This window comes from Bos indicus x Bos taurus, chromosome 20, assembly GCF_003369695.1.
Source record: "Bos indicus x Bos taurus breed Angus x Brahman F1 hybrid chromosome 20, Bos_hybrid_MaternalHap_v2.0, whole genome shotgun sequence".
Taxonomy (NCBI): Eukaryota; Metazoa; Chordata; class Mammalia; order Artiodactyla; family Bovidae; genus Bos; species Bos indicus x Bos taurus.
The window spans coordinates 66390106-66406293 of NC_040095.1; the positions used below are offsets into that span (position 1 = coordinate 66390106).

At 50.4% G+C, this 16188-nt stretch overlaps 1 protein-coding gene across 1 annotated transcript in view; it reads right to left on the reverse strand.

Annotated features, from left to right (window-relative positions):
* Positions 1 to 2913: 2913 nt before the first annotated feature.
* Positions 2914 to 16188, reverse strand: part of UBE2QL1 (ubiquitin conjugating enzyme E2 Q family like 1) — a 57684-nt gene continuing 44409 nt past the window's right edge. Inside the window, exon 2 of the mRNA XM_027520139.1 lies at positions 2914 to 4243. Within this exon, the coding sequence (XP_027375940.1) occupies positions 4112 to 4243 (132 nt within the window). The 3' untranslated portion in view covers positions 2914 to 4111. The remainder of the gene's footprint in view (positions 4244 to 16188) is intronic.

Sequence of the window (16188 nt, forward strand, 5' to 3'; positions counted from 1 at the left end):
GAGCCACAACTGCTGCAATGCAATTTAGCTGTCTGTGTGCTATTCTTGTCTGCTGAAGTCCTCCAGGAAGGAGCCGCGTCTTTAACTTCTACTTTCCCCGTATCTGAGTGGGTGCAGAGATGCTCACTGAATGTGCTTTACTGACTTAAAGGAAGGGGCTGAGGACAGAAAGCCAGCGCAGGATTTCAAGCTGACTGCATTCGAGCCACTGTAACGGCTCAATCTGAGCCCACATCCAAGTGCATTGTAATATACATTTCCTCTTACTCTAAAAATGACACTTCAAGTTCACATGACAGTTTTTTGCTTCCCAAGCATTTTCCATTGTTCACGTCCATTCTCATGCCAACCTGGTAGGAAGTTACAGCCCAGAAAACTGAGGCTCAAACAGGTGGTGTGACTTGCCAGTCACACAGACACTGCGGGCGTTTGTGTATCGGGTTTTTTCATGAGGCCAAAGTTCCCTCTCATGGAATAAGGTTGTGTCAAATCACTCAGTTCTGTCCGACTCTTTGAGACCCCATGGACTGTAGCCCACCAGGCTCCTCTGTCCCTGGAATTCTCCAGGCCAGAATACTGGCGTGGGTAGCCTTTCCCTTCTCCAGGGGATCTTCCCAACCCAGGGATCAAACCCAGGTCTCCCGCACTGCAGGCGGGTTCTTTACCAGCTGAGCCACCAGGGAAGCCCAAGAATACTGGAGTGGGTAGCCTACGCCTTCTCCAGGGTATCTTCCCAACCCTATGACAGAGCTATGAGGGAAGCTGCAGCCCAGGGAACTGAGGCTCAAACAGCTGATGTGCCTCGCCAGTCACACAGACACTGCGGGCGTTTGTCTTTCTGTACCGGGCCTTTTTCATGAGGCCCAAGTTTCTTCTCATGAAATAAGGTTGAATTATGATAAATGGAAAGAAGTTGGGGGCTGAAAAATTGAGGTCTAAACCCTGTTGTTTTTTTTTCTGAGTAATGAATTTTAGAAATTGTTAGTCTTCCAGAGACTCTGTGTGAGTGTGTGGAACTTTACTGATCACAGAGAACTTACTGAAAGTAAAAGTGTTAGTCACTCAGTCACATCTGGCTCTTTGTGACCCCATGGACTGTAACCCAGCAGGCTCCTCTGTCCATGGGATGGATTCTCAAGGCAGGAATACTGGAGTGGGTGGCCATTCCATTTTTCAGGGGGTTCTTCCTGACCCGGGAATTGAATCTGGGTCTCCTGCATGGCAGACAGATTCTTTACCATCTGAGACACCAAAGAAGCCGAGGAACTTCCTAAGCAGCAGTCGTTCTTGATCTTTGGAAAGACCGTAAGCTATACGCAGGTCCCACGCACAGCCCCTGGCCTGCTGTGGAGGGGACACCCAGGGGCTCGGGCAGTCAGTCCAGGAAAAGTGCTGGCTGGAAAGGAGGCGCATGGTGGTTTGCATTTTTCCTCCCTTGGTTCTGTGGGCACCGGCTGGATTCAAGTTCCTGTCTGTGAGCGGGGGTGTGGAGATGACAGGCCTTGAACACGTGCTGGCCCGTCTGATTCCTCCCTGCTGTCCACCTGCAGAGCGATGGGCTTCTTGGCCTGCGTGGGAACATGAGCCCTGCCAGACCGACCGAGAGGGCAGGAAGGACCCACACGCAGGGTCATCACGGAACATCCCCTCCGGCCTCTGCTGTTTGGCCAACTCTGTCATGTTTCCCTCCAGCCCCCAGAAAGGGGAATTCTTGCTTCTAAGAGTCAAAGCAATAGTTGAGTTTTAAATTATTCCCTGCTGCTTTTTAAAATAAAAAAGTCTTCCCAATTTAAGTGAAGACTAGCATTTTTTTTTAAACAAAGAGGTATTTCTTCTATCACTTCCGGTTTCTAACAAACCTAATGGAAACACCACGCACAGGAAGTTTAGGAGGTACAGGTTGGAATGGAGCCAAGCCAATGGTCTCCCTCCCCTTTGCCGTTGGCAGTCACCTTGCCCACCACCTGGCCGCCCCTGAACCAACCGTGGCCAAGCTGTTCCATCAGTTAATGAGCAGCACTCAAGTGACCCAGGTTTGGGTCAAATATGTACCTACGTTCCTAGTAGAAAGTTACTTTTATTTTACAATTGGAAGAGAGGACTTCTGGAAAGAAAGAAACCGAGGTGCTCTCCCTGACCAGTGCTTCTGTCCTAGGCCCTCACTCTCCCACGTGTGATTCCATTATAGACTGGAGCCCAGGGGCCCAGGGACCGGAGGCTGGATGTCACGTTTCCAGGACGGAGAATTCTGCCGTGGAGGATCAGGTGAACGGATACCTTAAGTTCATTGTCATCGAATTTCATGACTACATTTACTCAGAGGGAACTTGAACAAGAAGTCAAGCATCTTAGCTGCACAGAACTGCATGTGTATCCGGGGCCATAAGAACATGGTTAAAATAATTAAAGTAGCAATAAAGAGTGGATTCGGGTAAGGCCAAACCCTACTGGGGGAGCTGGCCCTCGGCGTTAAGGTTTGGTGTCTGAGAGCTCTGACCTCCTGGGACAGGTGTGTGGGACGCCAAGTACCCGAAACTGCCTGAAGGATCTAATATAGTGAGCAGAGACGCTTCCTCTTCCTTCACGATGCTAAACTGGGACTGGCAGCATCCGGGTTCGGCCAAATAACCCATCAGTCCTTCCAGCCAGTGTCCTATTGTCTTTCTGGCTGCTTCTGGGGACCGTTCCAATCCACTGGATTTTTGAAAAGACCATTGGTTCCTGAGACTCCTTTCCTGCAACTTATGGCAGGAATGCCTTCCTGGCACGTGCAGTATCTTAACTATGAACCCAGGAATCGAACCTGTGCCTCTGGCGTCTCCTGCATTGGCAGGTGGATTCCTTACCACTAGCGCCACCTGGAAAGCCCGAAAACAAATACTTTCAGTGGAAGAAGAGCCCACAACGACCAGATTCAGGTATGCGTGATTTTATTTAAAATGTGTCCAATAAGATTTTTCCACTTGGAATGAACATTTTACCTCTTTTCCGCATATTATAAGAAACAGTGGTTTCCTCATTTCATGGAACTTCTTGGAAAGGTCTAAGTAACTTAACAGAAGAGAAAACTGAAATTGTGGGGAGATTAAGTAACAGGAGTTTATATCCGAGCGAGGGTGCTCACGCATCGCGGCCTCGGGGACACACGAGTGACTACTGGGCCATGCAAATTGTCCTACCGTCACCAGGCCTCCGAAGGCAGTTCTGGCATTCCCCGCCACGCGCACACAGGACACGGGTCAGGTGGCTTCAGCGGATGGCACACTGTCTTTTGCTTTCGGCGGTGGGTCGACCAGCAGAGAGGAGACAGGAACACGAACGTCGTAGGAGCGTCTGAGGATGTCGGAAGAGACCCCGTCCGCAACCCGACCTGAGCGCCCCCCACCCCGGCGTCTGCACCCAGCTGCCCGGTTGTGGCCACAGCACCCCGCCTTCACCCACGGGCGTGGGCTGAGCTGCGGACCGCACATGCGTCGGCATCGGCCTTGGGAGCACGGTCTAGCCAAGAGGGCGGTTGCTGTTTTCCATCCCGAGAACTTGGCCATATTAAATTTTTTTTGTTCTCATGAACCAGCGGTCATAGAGCACAAACGAGGTCTACATGTCATGACACGGGGCCACAGAAAGATGTGTCTTCAAGTTACGATGTTGACCTGCTGGGGAGAGAAGGAGACAGGGGCACAGCGTACGGGGACTGGACGGGGCACGGCGTTCCTAGGGGCGTGTCAACGGGTCCAGCGAGGGGAGCTGAGCTTCCTGGCTGCTCTGTGGAGCTGCTGTCAGGAGGAGAAGCTAGAGGCCCAATGATGGGGTGGGGGCGGGGAGGGCAGGCGGGCAGGGGAACGTCACCATCTCGACGTGTGATCTAAAGTGACCTAGAGATGATCATTCATTTATCATCGAAACCTAATCCCGAACAGCGTTGGCTCCCCGTCCTTCTCTCTGTAAACACATCTGATCATAAATAACTTAGGCGTCTCCTTGGCATTCAGGATTCCGTTCCGAAGGCTGGAGTTATAAAAAGGATGAAGGGTGCTCAGCGTGGAGAGGAGATGTCAGGTGTGTGTGTGTGTGGAGAGGCAGCTTAAGCGTCTAGTGCACGGCGCGAACATCAGCCGTCAGACACGGGCGGGGTGACCCAGCCGTACTTTTCATGAGTCTTCACCAAACTCTTAAAGGTGGCCTCGGCTTCCTTGCGACTGAAGGACTTTTTCGACTTGCCAGCTTTCCTACAGATCCGCCCCTGGGTGAGAGGGAAAAGATGAAAAGCAGGTTAGAGCCCAGCAGTGATCCCGATTACCGCCCTCTTTGTAAAGAACACTCACAGAGGCGGGGATTTCTGAAGTCCGCGGTGAAAGGAGAGATAGGGAACATCATGGATTTGGTATCAAACGGATGCAGTAATCCAGCGGCAGGCAAGCTTTTGGGGGAGGGAGAGACACACGTGCTGCTGGCGTCCTTGGAAGGCGCTCATCCTTGGATGCTGGCAGGCGGTCTCTGGGAGGACCAGCTTTATCAAAAGAGCATCCATGCAGAACGCAGCGCGTCGCCCTGGAGGCGAAAATGCTATTCTAACTTCTCTTCCCTCCCACCTCAGGGTGCCTTTAATTACAACTTAGAGATAACGCATTTACGTATAATCTGTGTATTTATACATTCACACACACACGCACACTTGAACACTCTGACTTTTCACATTCAAGCTCAGGAGCAATAAGCGACTTTCTTGTATTTCATGCTGCGAGGGAACAAGCTCCTGAGAAGACAGAGGGGCCATAGACAGGAAGGCAGAAGCCTGGCCCTGAGTGTTCCCAGGGAGAGGTTCAGGTGAGGCCAGCGCTTCCCCTACACAGTCCCTGGGGGTGGGGAGCAAGGGAGAGGTTTGCCCAGCTCTCAGTGCCCGGGCAGGCCGTGGTCTGAAGGACGGAGCACGTGGGGCTGCAGTGAACAGAGGGTCTGGCTCATCTCGGCCTGGCCACAGACTCTAGACCATGAGAAGGAACCAGGAGACCCCACTGAGTGGCTGTGACTCAGGCCATCACACCCCTCGGGGAGCCCTGGGGAGGGAGGTTTAACTTGGTGGTGGTGGGGATGGGCGGACGAAGGACCACAGGAGCGGGGCGGGGCCGGACTCCCCGTCAGATGAGCTGTTGCTGTTCTTACTGCCCCTGGCTGGGCCAGTCCCCACGTGATAGCCCATCAGCAGAAACGCTGTCTGAGCCTCTCGGGCACATGTCCTTGCGCCCGACCTCCCTTCGCTCGCCTGTCCTGGCAGATCCGCTTCTCATCCCAAGCATCTCATACACACGTTTCGTAGGTGGGACGCAAACGCCCGCAGTTGCACCCACTAGTGAACACTCACCAATGATGCGCCCTGGGAAGGCTCTCTGCATTCCTGACACGTGACGCACAACACGGGCATGCACCACCCGTGCAAAGGGACCCGGACGGGAACCAGGCTCATCCCCAGGGCCTCACCGCATACCTGCCCCCCGAAGAGGCAGCCCCCAGGTCTGTGCGGCTGGGTGCGTGAGATCCCCCATCCGAGCTCTGATGAACCACTGACAAGTCCCCTGGGTAGACATCTGAATCCACGGGGGAAACGGCACTGATCCCCACGAAGTGAGAATGGGAGGCTGTGTCGCACATTTAAATTCAGGGCTTCTAGTTCCTTTTCAACACGTGCTGTCTTTCCAACAGGGGAGACTCAGAGCCACGCCTAGCCGAGGAGTCGGCCACTGGAGCCCCTGTTTCGCTCTGTCTCCTCTGGCCATCTCTCTGGCTGAACTTTTCCCCCTGCCAGTCAAGGGCAAGACCAGCTCTTCTAATTAGCTACTTTGTGCCCATACTCAGTCACTTCAGTCGTGTCCGACTCTCTGCGACCCCATGGACCATGGCCCGCCAGGCTCCTCTGTCCCTGGGATTCTCCAGGCAAGAATACTGCAGTGGGTTGCCGTTTCCTTCTCCAGTGATAAAGTATGAAGCGAATGAAGTGAAGCCATTCAGTCGTGTCCAACTCCTTGCGAACCCATGGAGAGTCCTGGAGTGGGTTGCCATTGCTTTCTCCGATTAGCTGTTTGGTCCACATCAAATAGGAGATCAAAGCAGTTGATCTCCTGCTAAAGGAAATCAACCCTGACTATTCATCGGAAGGGCTGATACTGAAGCTCAACCTTGCCCACCTGATGCTGACTCAATGGAAAAGACCCTGATTCTGGGAAAGACTGAAGGCAAGAGGAGAAAGGGGCAAAAGAGGATGAGATGGTTGGATGGCATCACCGACTCAATAGACATGAGTCTGAGCAAACTCCAGGAGATGCTGAAAGACAGGGAAGCCTGGCGTGCTGCTGTCCATGGAGTCAAAAGACTCAGACACGACTGGGTGACTGAAGAACAACAGCCATGTCAAATAAGCTGCTAAACGGTGAAGGAAAACGGGAAAAGAAGACAGGAAACCACCATGTACTGACTTCTAGAAACTCCCCGTGTCCTCTTGCTTTGCTTATGGGATGTAGTTATACTAGACACAAAGGGACCACGAGCAGCTAAGACATTTATAATCATCACTGTGTGAGCCAAGATCAAAGTCCAGAATTATTTCATTAAACACAGGCAAATGTACCTTTGCAGGGATGTCAGTATCAATTTCTACATAAGTGGGAGCAGGTATCAAGAGCTAATTTCTTTTGCATAAAACACCACAAGTTCTAACCATATCTATCATTCTTTTCTATGATACTGAAAATTTATGGTATGACTTGAGAATTCTGAACTAACGGCAGCCAGACAAACACCAGCTCACAATAACCTTGGAGTATTCCTGTGCTCTTGGCATGAACGTACACTTGGCTCATTCTTTGTGAAAGTCCCAATTGTTGCAGAAAACAACAGACAAAACCCCAAACGAACAGACCAGTTTTTGTGGCCTCTTCTCCCCGAGAAGAATGATGAACATAAAACACCAGCACCCAGTCAATTCAGCAGCTGGGAGACAGGGTCCGTGGGAGACAGAGTGCGTGTGTGGCAGCCGGGGTCTCAGCATCTCCACTGAGCTCAGCTGGCCTCCAGCACCTCCCCTCTCGCCTTGTGTCTTACGGCCGAGTTTGCAGCTAACAGATATTGCTGCATAGACCGCCTGTCCTCCTCTGATTGGCTACCTAAGCATCGCCCAGTAACACACTGGGCTTGAAAACCAGGGTGGCTGAGCTACGCTTGCTGAAATGTCCTTGAGGAGCCCACTGCGCCTGGAAGGTCAGGGGCACCCTCTCCACCTCGGGCCTCTTGATGGTCCAGGCCACTCGGACGTTGAACCAACTCCTATTCTTTTTTTTTTTAATTTTTTTGACAATGCCATGTGGCTTGTGGGATCTTAGTTTTCCAACGAGGGATTGAACCCAGGCCAAGGCAGTGATAGCAATGAATCCTAACCACTAGACTGCCAGGGAACTTCTTTAGTTTTTAATTGAAGTATAGCCGATTAACAACGCTGTACGAGTTTCAGGTGTATGCAAAGTGATTCAGTTATACATGCACACACACATATACATGTGCACACACATTTATATTAGTTCTCTGAGTACATGCGTTATGGACATATATTTTTTCCATTTTATATTATTACAAGATATTGAGTACAGTTCCCTGTGCTATGCAGTAGGTTTGTGTTTATTATGTATTTTATATACAGTAGCATGTTTATGTAAATCCCATATTCTTAATTTTATCCCTCCTCTGCTTTGGTAACCACAAGTTTGTTTCCTGTGTCTGTGAGTTTCTGTTTTGGAAATAAGCTCATTTGTATCACCTTTTTCAGATTCCACATATGAATGATATTATATGGTGTTAGTATTTGTCTTTCTGTTTCTGACTCCATTTAGCATGGTAATCTCTAGGTCCGTCTATGTGGCTACAAATGGCAATATTTCATTCATTTTTATGGTGAGGAATATCCCACTGTATATATATATATATATACACTCTATGTATATAGTAATATATGTGCATACACTGGGCTTCCCAGGTGGCGCTAGTGGTAAAGAGCCCACCTGCCAAAGCAGGAGACGAAAGAGACATGGGTTCAGTCCCTGGGTTGGGAAGAACCCCTGGAAGAAGGAATGGCACCCCACTCCAGTGTTCTTGCCTGGAAAATTCCATGGATGGAGGAGCCTGGTGGGCTACAGTCCATGGGGTTGCAAAGAGTCGGACACGAGTGAAGTGCCTTAGCATGCACGCATGCACATATATTAATGTATATAACCTCCTTTATTCACTCATCTGTGCATGGAGACTTAGGTTGTCTCCATGTCTTGGCTATTGTGAACAGTGCTGCTGTGAACATGGGGGTGCATGGATTAAAGGGTTTTTGAATTAGAGTTTGCTCCAGACATATGCCCAGGAATGAAATCGCTAGATCATATGGTAGCTCAGTTTTTTAAGGAACCTCCTTACTGCGCCATGGGCTTCCCTGGTGGCTCAGACAGTAAAGAATCCACCTGCAATGTGGAACACCTGGGTTTGATCCTTAGCTCGGGAACATCCCCTGGAGAAGGGGCTACCCACTCCAGTATTCTGGCCTGGAGAATCCCATGGACTGCATATGTAGCCCACGGGGTCAAAAAGAGCTGGATATGACTGACCTTCACTCACTCACTCACACTGCTCCATCGTGGCTGCGCCGGTTTGCATTCCCACCAGCAGTGTCTGAGGGCTCGCTTTTCCCCACACCCTCTCCAGCATTTGTTTGTAGACGCTTTCATGGTGGCCACTGTGACCAGTGTGAGGTGACCCCTCACTGTGGTTTTGCTTTGTGTTTCTTTAACACTTGGTGATGCTGCGTCTCCCATTCTTCCTTCCAGGGAGCAGTCTCCTGGAGTCTGGACTCTGGGGAAAACTGCAGCCTAACTTCTCTGATCCTCTGTGTGTGCGTGCTTCGTCGCTTCAGGCGTGTCCAACTCTGTGCGACCCCATGGCCTGTAGCCCACCAGGCTCCCATCCACGGGACTTCCCATGCAAGAAGACTGGAATGGGTTGCCATTTCCTTCTCCCTGATCCTCTGTACTGCTGCTGCTGCTAAGTCGCTTCAGTCGTGTCCAACTCTGTGCGACCCCAGAGATGGCAGCCCACCAGGCTCCTCCGTCCCTGGGACTCTCCAGGCAAGAACACTGCAGTGGGTTGCCACTTCCTTCTCCAATGCAGGAAAGTGAAAAGTGAAAGTGAGGTCGCTCAGTCGTGTCCGACCCTCAGCGACCCCATGGACTGCAGCCTACCAGGCTCCTCCGCCCATGGGATTTTCCAGGCCAGCGTACTGGAGTGGGGTGCCATTGCCTTCTCTGGACCCTCTGTACGTCCCTCTATAAATCAGGGACAAGACCCACTTTACAGCAGCACTACAAACTTCAGATAAGATACTGAATTTCAAAACGTGTTGAGAGTTTTAAGGTGCATACAACGAATTAAGAACAGTTTTTCTTATTTTCCTAACCTGATGGTTTCTCTTATCCGTTTCCATGTAACTAATACTCAGACAGTCTTTCCTGGAGATTTCCCTTCAAATAACTCTTGTTTTTCCCTAAAACACCTCCACTTTAATGCTAAAGGACCTGATCTGAGAGTTTACTCAGCCTACATGATAGCTCTGTGCTCTCATTAAGAGCTCAGAAAAGTACCCTCTCTCTCTTGATGACCATTAGCCTTGCTCCAGACTGTAAATGTACAGTTATACATAACCATAGGGTTCTGCCCCAATCACCTTAAAAAGCTCAAAATCTCGCTGTAATATTGACACCAAGCAGTGCTCATACGCACCCAGTTCCCTGGGGCTGCATCTGCCAAACACAGCCATTCGTGGGCGCTTGGTTTGATCTTTCTATTTTGCTCACGGATTTTTTTGTTTTGGGGGGGGTGTGTGTCAATCACAATGAACCACATGAGAACACTTCCACAGAGCTAACGAGTGACCCCAGCCTCACGTTCTGGCACCAGCCACCGGGTCTGCTGCGGCTTCTGCTACCCGCAGTGTGCACGCTGGACTTCAGTCTGTCTCTGTCTCCTACTCATCTCTCGTTCATTCATTCGCTCACTTAGTATGTTGAATCCTGGGTGTAGAAAGACAGGGACTGCGGCCCCTGCGGCAGGGCCTAAGATTCATCGAGGGGAGAGAACTGAAGTGTGTTGTCGGTGCTGAGACGGGGGGGAACGTCAGGGTTCCTCAGCCCCAGCACTAACTGACAACGCGGGCTGGGTGAGTCTTTGCTGGGGGGTGTCCCGTGCACAGGAGGATGTTCAGCAGCGTCTGTGGAGATGCTAGCGGTACTACATGAGCTATGACATCCGAAGCGTCTCCAGATGTCGCCAGATGTCTCCTGAGAGATAGAATCACCCCCGAACGAGAGCCACTGGGGTATGGAATAAAGATGGCCCCGAGCAAGGGGGAGACGGTCCATCTCCATTCATTCAGCAAATGGTCGCCCCAGGTCCTCCCGGAGTTACGAACTGGGCTGGTTACTGGGACTGCATGCGTGCGTGCCAAGTCGCTTCAGTCGTGTCTGACTCTTTGTGACCCTGTGGAATGTAACCTGCCAGGCTCCTCTGTCCATGGGATTCTCCAGGCAAGAATACGGGAGTGGGTTGCCATTTCCCCCTGCAACTGGGACTGCAGGGTTTTCTAAATTGGAAACTGCTTCTGATCCTCATGGAACTTATAGCTCAGCAGGGAGGGTGGGGCCTACCTTGGGGAAAGGGAAGGAGAAGAGGTAGGGTTCGTTGTCTGTGGGTTCAGAAAGATTTCCACGTCTGAAGACACTTGAACTGAGCCTTGAAATACAGGTGGAAAGTGTTTGCCAGGTGGGTGAGGATAAGGGACCCCAAAGTGGAGGTTGAAAGACATGGCTGGATTCAGAAAAGGATGGGAAGACACTTGGTGAAGCTAGGGTGTGTGTGTGTGTGTGTGTGTGCGCGTGCTTGGTGGGTGGGGGTGAAGAATTCAATACACCTGGCCTCAAAGCCCTGCTCCGATACCTCCTGGCTGTGTGACCTTGGATGTGTTAATTAACCTCTCTGAATTGCAACTTCCTCACCTGGAAAATAAGCATAATAACAGTACTGTATGCCACTGAGGTTTTATAGGGACTTGCTGGTGGGCTGCCATCTATGGGGTCGCACAGAGTCAGACGTGACTGAAGCAACTTAGCAGCAGCAGCAGCAGCAGCAGCAATGTATTAACAGGTGTAGGATGCTCAGCTCAGTGCCAGGCACAGGATGAACACAATAAATGTGGGTTTTCATCTTTGAAATCATCACAGACGATCTTATCCCTATTCTTTGGCAAAGTTAGTTTCGTTCTGCCCTCCTGGAAAAAAAATGTGTGGATATTATGATGGCTTATCCGGTCACAAAAACATCTTCAGGCAAGTCCAGTATTTTGTATTTGTAGGGCTGCTTTCCTAGCCCTTTCAGTAACATCATTTTAACTGGTTGACATAAACATATTCATTTGACATTTCTCACTTGATTAGATTTTCTTCTATTTTTCTTCTTTGCAAACATACTTTCATGACATTTTCATGGTTCACTTGCCCATGAATTACAAGCTTTGCTCCTTTAAAACTAGTAGGAACTTACAGACTCTTCATGCAAAGTTTTGAGGCTCCTTCACTCATTTCGTGTGTTGAATTACAGAGCGGCTGTAATTTGTTTTTAAAGTCTTAGAACGTGTGACTGTTAGTCTAAAAGCACTCGCACGCCCCACCCTCCCCCCATGTGGGTTTCAAGTGTGTGTAGTGCTCAGTGTAGACTCTCTCGAGGACGCCGCACGTGGAGGAGGCGCTCAGACCGGACCTGTGCTCGGCCTGAGGAAAACCCAGGAACACGCGGATTTGGAAGGAGGTCCGCTTGGAAAGACGGCAGTGATCTCACCTCTCTTTGAAGCTCTGCCATTCAAAGCAGGTCGGCTTACAAGTTCTAGAGGACAGATAAGACTCTGCAGTGAACGAGACCACTTCAGAGCAATGCTTTCCCAAATCAAAGGGCGACTCTGAAACCGCTGACCAGCGAGGAAGGCACTCCTGCTGGATGTGGTCCACTGAGGCATCAGGGAGAGGCTGATGTGGCTGGAAACGTGCCGAGTTGGTTCCGCAGCCTTGACCATGGGTCTGAGAATGTCTGTGTGTGTGTACGCTGCGTGTGCACGTGTACATGTGCATACATATGCATGTATGTACACAAACGCTCACATGTGTGCTTGTATGTGCAAGTGTGTACGTGTGCGGCTACAGTGATGTTGTTTAAACTGCAGGGAGAGAAATGTGAGGGTTCCTGAGCTGACTGGAACCCAGGAGTCACCTGGAGGGAAGCCTCAGGCCTCATACCTGGACTTGGAGGATGGTCAGTTTACAGGGGGAGCCCACCGCTCGTCAGGGACCCCACCCAGCACCAGCCAAGGCAGGGGAGGGGGAGCAGAGGGGGTCAGAAGGGCAGGCAGTGAGGGGGCAGAATGATGCTGTGGGCACGTGCCGTGTGGCCACCTGAGCAGGTAACGAGCTGGTGCTGGAAATGGTTCCTTTGGCTGGAAAAAATTTCCCTTTGGCTGGACCGCATGGCTTGCAGGATCTTAGCTCCCAGAGCAGGAATTGAACCTGAGCCCTTGGCAAAGAAAGCACAGAGTCCTAACCACTGGACTGCCAGGTATTGGGTTTTGACAGCATGAAAGCCCCTGATTGCCCGTGTGGCCCCTGTCCACAAGTGCAAAGGCATCCGCTCCGTGTCCGGCTCATGTCAGCTCCTGTGCTGCAGTGCTGGGGCCGCTTTCACACACTGCATCTCATTACACCTCCAGACAACGCTCCACTTCAGCGTGGTGGTCAGGGCTGGTCAATGGGCTTCCACTGACCGGCTGAACCTCCACCAGGCACAGCTGCTTCCCGCAGACCACCAGGTGAGGACCAGTGGGCCTGGGAGGGCATGGGACCAAGGGAGATGGCCCCGTGGCTGGGCCCGTGGGACACGAAGAGCCCGCCGGGAAAGGGCTTTGCCGGACCTGGGGGGCTCCCTCCCGGCAGCCAGCATGTCCGAGGACACAGAGGCTCAGCTCCCCACCACCCCGCGTCCTGTCCCTGTGCTGGGCATTCAGGTCCCTGTGCCCTCCTTTTGGGTTTTAACCAGAATTCATGCCCAGCATGGCTCCTGTCACATCATCCTCACACCCCGCCCCAGCTATTTGTAATTTAGTCTCAGATCTTATTGGGAACATCTTTGGTGAGACACAAAAAACTAAAAATAGAACACTGTACAAATACACTCCTGGGTATTTATCAAAAAAAGAAAAAAAAAACCACAAACCACTAATTCAAAAAGATACATGCACCCCAAAGTCCATAGCAGCATTACTCACAATTGCCAAGACGTGGAAACAATCTAAGTTTCCATCAACAGTTGAATGGATAAAGATGTGGTATACATAAACAATGGAATATTCAGTCAGTCACTTCAGTCGCTGAGTCGTGTCCCACTCTTTGCGACCAGGGACTGCAGCACGTCAGGCCTCCCTGTCCATCACCAACTCCCAGAGTTCACTCAAACTCACGTCCGTTGAGTCTGTGATGCCATCCAACCATCTCGTCCTCTGTCATCCCCTTCTCCTCCTGCCTTCGATCTTTCCCAGGGTCAGGGTCTTCAGCCACAAAAAGGAACGAAATTTTGCCATTTGCAATAACATGGACGGACTTGGAAAACACTGTGCTAAGTGAAGTAAGTCAGACAGAGAAAGACAAATACCGTATGGCATCACTTATGTGTGGAATCTAAAAAGCAAAACAAATTGGTATATTAAAAAGAAAAAAACAGACTCATAGATATAAGAGAACAAACCAGTGATTACCAGTGGGAAGAGGGGAGCGGGGGCAGTATAAGGGTGAAGGTATAAGACAAACTCCTAGGTATAAAATAAGGGAATACAGCCAATACTTTATGATAACTATAAACAAACTACACCTTCTAAAATTTGCAAATCACTATATTGTATGCCTATAACTTAAATAATATTTTATATCAAGTATACTTCAATTAAAAAATCAAGCCTCTATATCCTCATTGCAAAATACTATAAAGATTCTGCTGCTGCTAAGTTACTTCGGTCGTGTCTGACTCTTTGCAACCCATGGACTGTAGCCCGCCAGGCTCCTCTGCCCATGGGATTCTCCAGGCAAGCATACTGGAGTGGGTTGCCATGCCCTCTTCCAGGGGATCTTCCCGACCCAGGGATCAAACCTGCATCTCTTATGTCTCTTGCATTAGCAGGCAGGTTCTTTACCACTAGCGCCACCTGGGAAGCCCATAAAGATTCTACGATATATTAAAGGTCTTATTTTTATAATATAAACCACCAAAAAAAAAAAAAAAAAAAGACTGTGAGGCAGACTCTAGAAATGATCAACTCAAAACTTTCATCTCAGAAACAAAAAAGCTGTCTGTCTGTCTGGAAGTTATACCTTGAGGATACAAGGTCTGTCCTCTAACTCTGACACTGGGTACTAACTCATAGTTAAGACACACAAAGCCTATTAGAAAAGCGCGTTTCACAGCAGGCCGCTAGACCATCCCACTGGAACAGAGGACGCTGGGGGCAGTGTGCTCGTGGTGCTGGACGGAATGGACCCGCCCTCGGTGGCTGTAGGTGGAAAGCCCAGACTCCTCCGCTCAGGGAGTGGCATGAAGCTTTGCATGGGTGCACTCGTGGCTACACCGTCCTCTGCAGAAAGGCACTGTGGTCCCTCTACCGGAGACGTCCTCACAGAGCATCGCGGGGCTGCACGCATCCACCTGAGGCGGGCAGATCGCCAGCAGGTGATGCCGTGTCTAGGGAAGATAACTGGGTGAACCGGGGGACACCTGGGAGGAGGCCGGGGCTCTCTCCCCATCAGCACACAGCCTTTCGCTGCACACACCCCAGGAGCATTGCTCTTGCGGTCGACCCACCCTGAAAGACAGCAGTCCCCCACCTGTTTGGCACCAGGCACCAATTTCGGGGAACACGATTTTTCCACGGACTGGGGTGGGGTACGGTTTTGGGATGCTTCAAGTGCATTCCATTTATTATGCCCTTTCTTTCTGTTATTAGGACATCAGTGCCACCTCAGATCATCAGGCATTAGATGCCGGACATTGAGAATCCCTGCTTAAAGACAGGCCTGGTCTATCAAAGTTGCTGACGTGCAAAGGAGTGTATTTCCCATAGATAAACTGTATTTCCCATAGATAAACAGAGCAGACGTTGTGCGGGTTGCTGGAGACACCAGGGAAGGGAGATGGCCAGGGCTCGGCACGGGCCTGGCGGGTGGCACATTGGGGATGTCTGGATGAGAGAATGCTCTATGCTGTGCTTACTCGCCCAGTCGTGTCCAGCCCACCAGGCTCCTCTGTCCATGGGATTCTCCAGGCAACAGTACTGGAGTGGGTTGCCATGCCCTCCTCCAGGGGATCTTCTCCACCCAGGGATCGAACCCAGGTCTCCCACACTGCAGGCGGATTCTTTACTATCTGAGCCACCAGGGAAGCCCTGAAGGAGTGGATGCATGAATGCAATTGACCAGACTCGCGTGCCCTCCCTGGCAGGACCACAGGCCAGCTTTCCACAGCACTGACCCTCATCGGGGCCAAGGACGCGTGGCCACTGCCGTCAGGAAGGAAGGTCTTCTGGGCGGGAAGACTCTCCACTACAGTCTCTAAAGTGGTTTCCCAATTATTAAATGATCAATGTCTTCAGATAGTCTCTCTTGATTTTTGTGAACCTCTCAGGATGACAAAGTCAGCATCACTTTTATGTAAACCTGGATAATATTTAATAGAAATTAAAGTGAAGCCATATTATTTAACCCAGTGGTGCCCCTTAGCTACTATTCCTCTTTCTGTGATTTCAGTTACCCTTATCAACTACAGTCCAAAAATACTAAATGGAAAATTCCAGAAATAAAAATTCACAAGTTTTAAATCACAGACTGTTCTGAACAGCGAGATGAAATCTCATGCCCAGGCAGATCTTGGATACACTGCAGGTTTGGTTCTAGGCCATTGAAATAAAGCGAGTATCTTAAAGAGAGTCACATGAATATTCTGCTTTCCCAGCGCATATAAAGGCTATGTTTACACACCACTCTAGTAAATTAAGTGCACAATTGCATTGTGTGTAAAGAAACA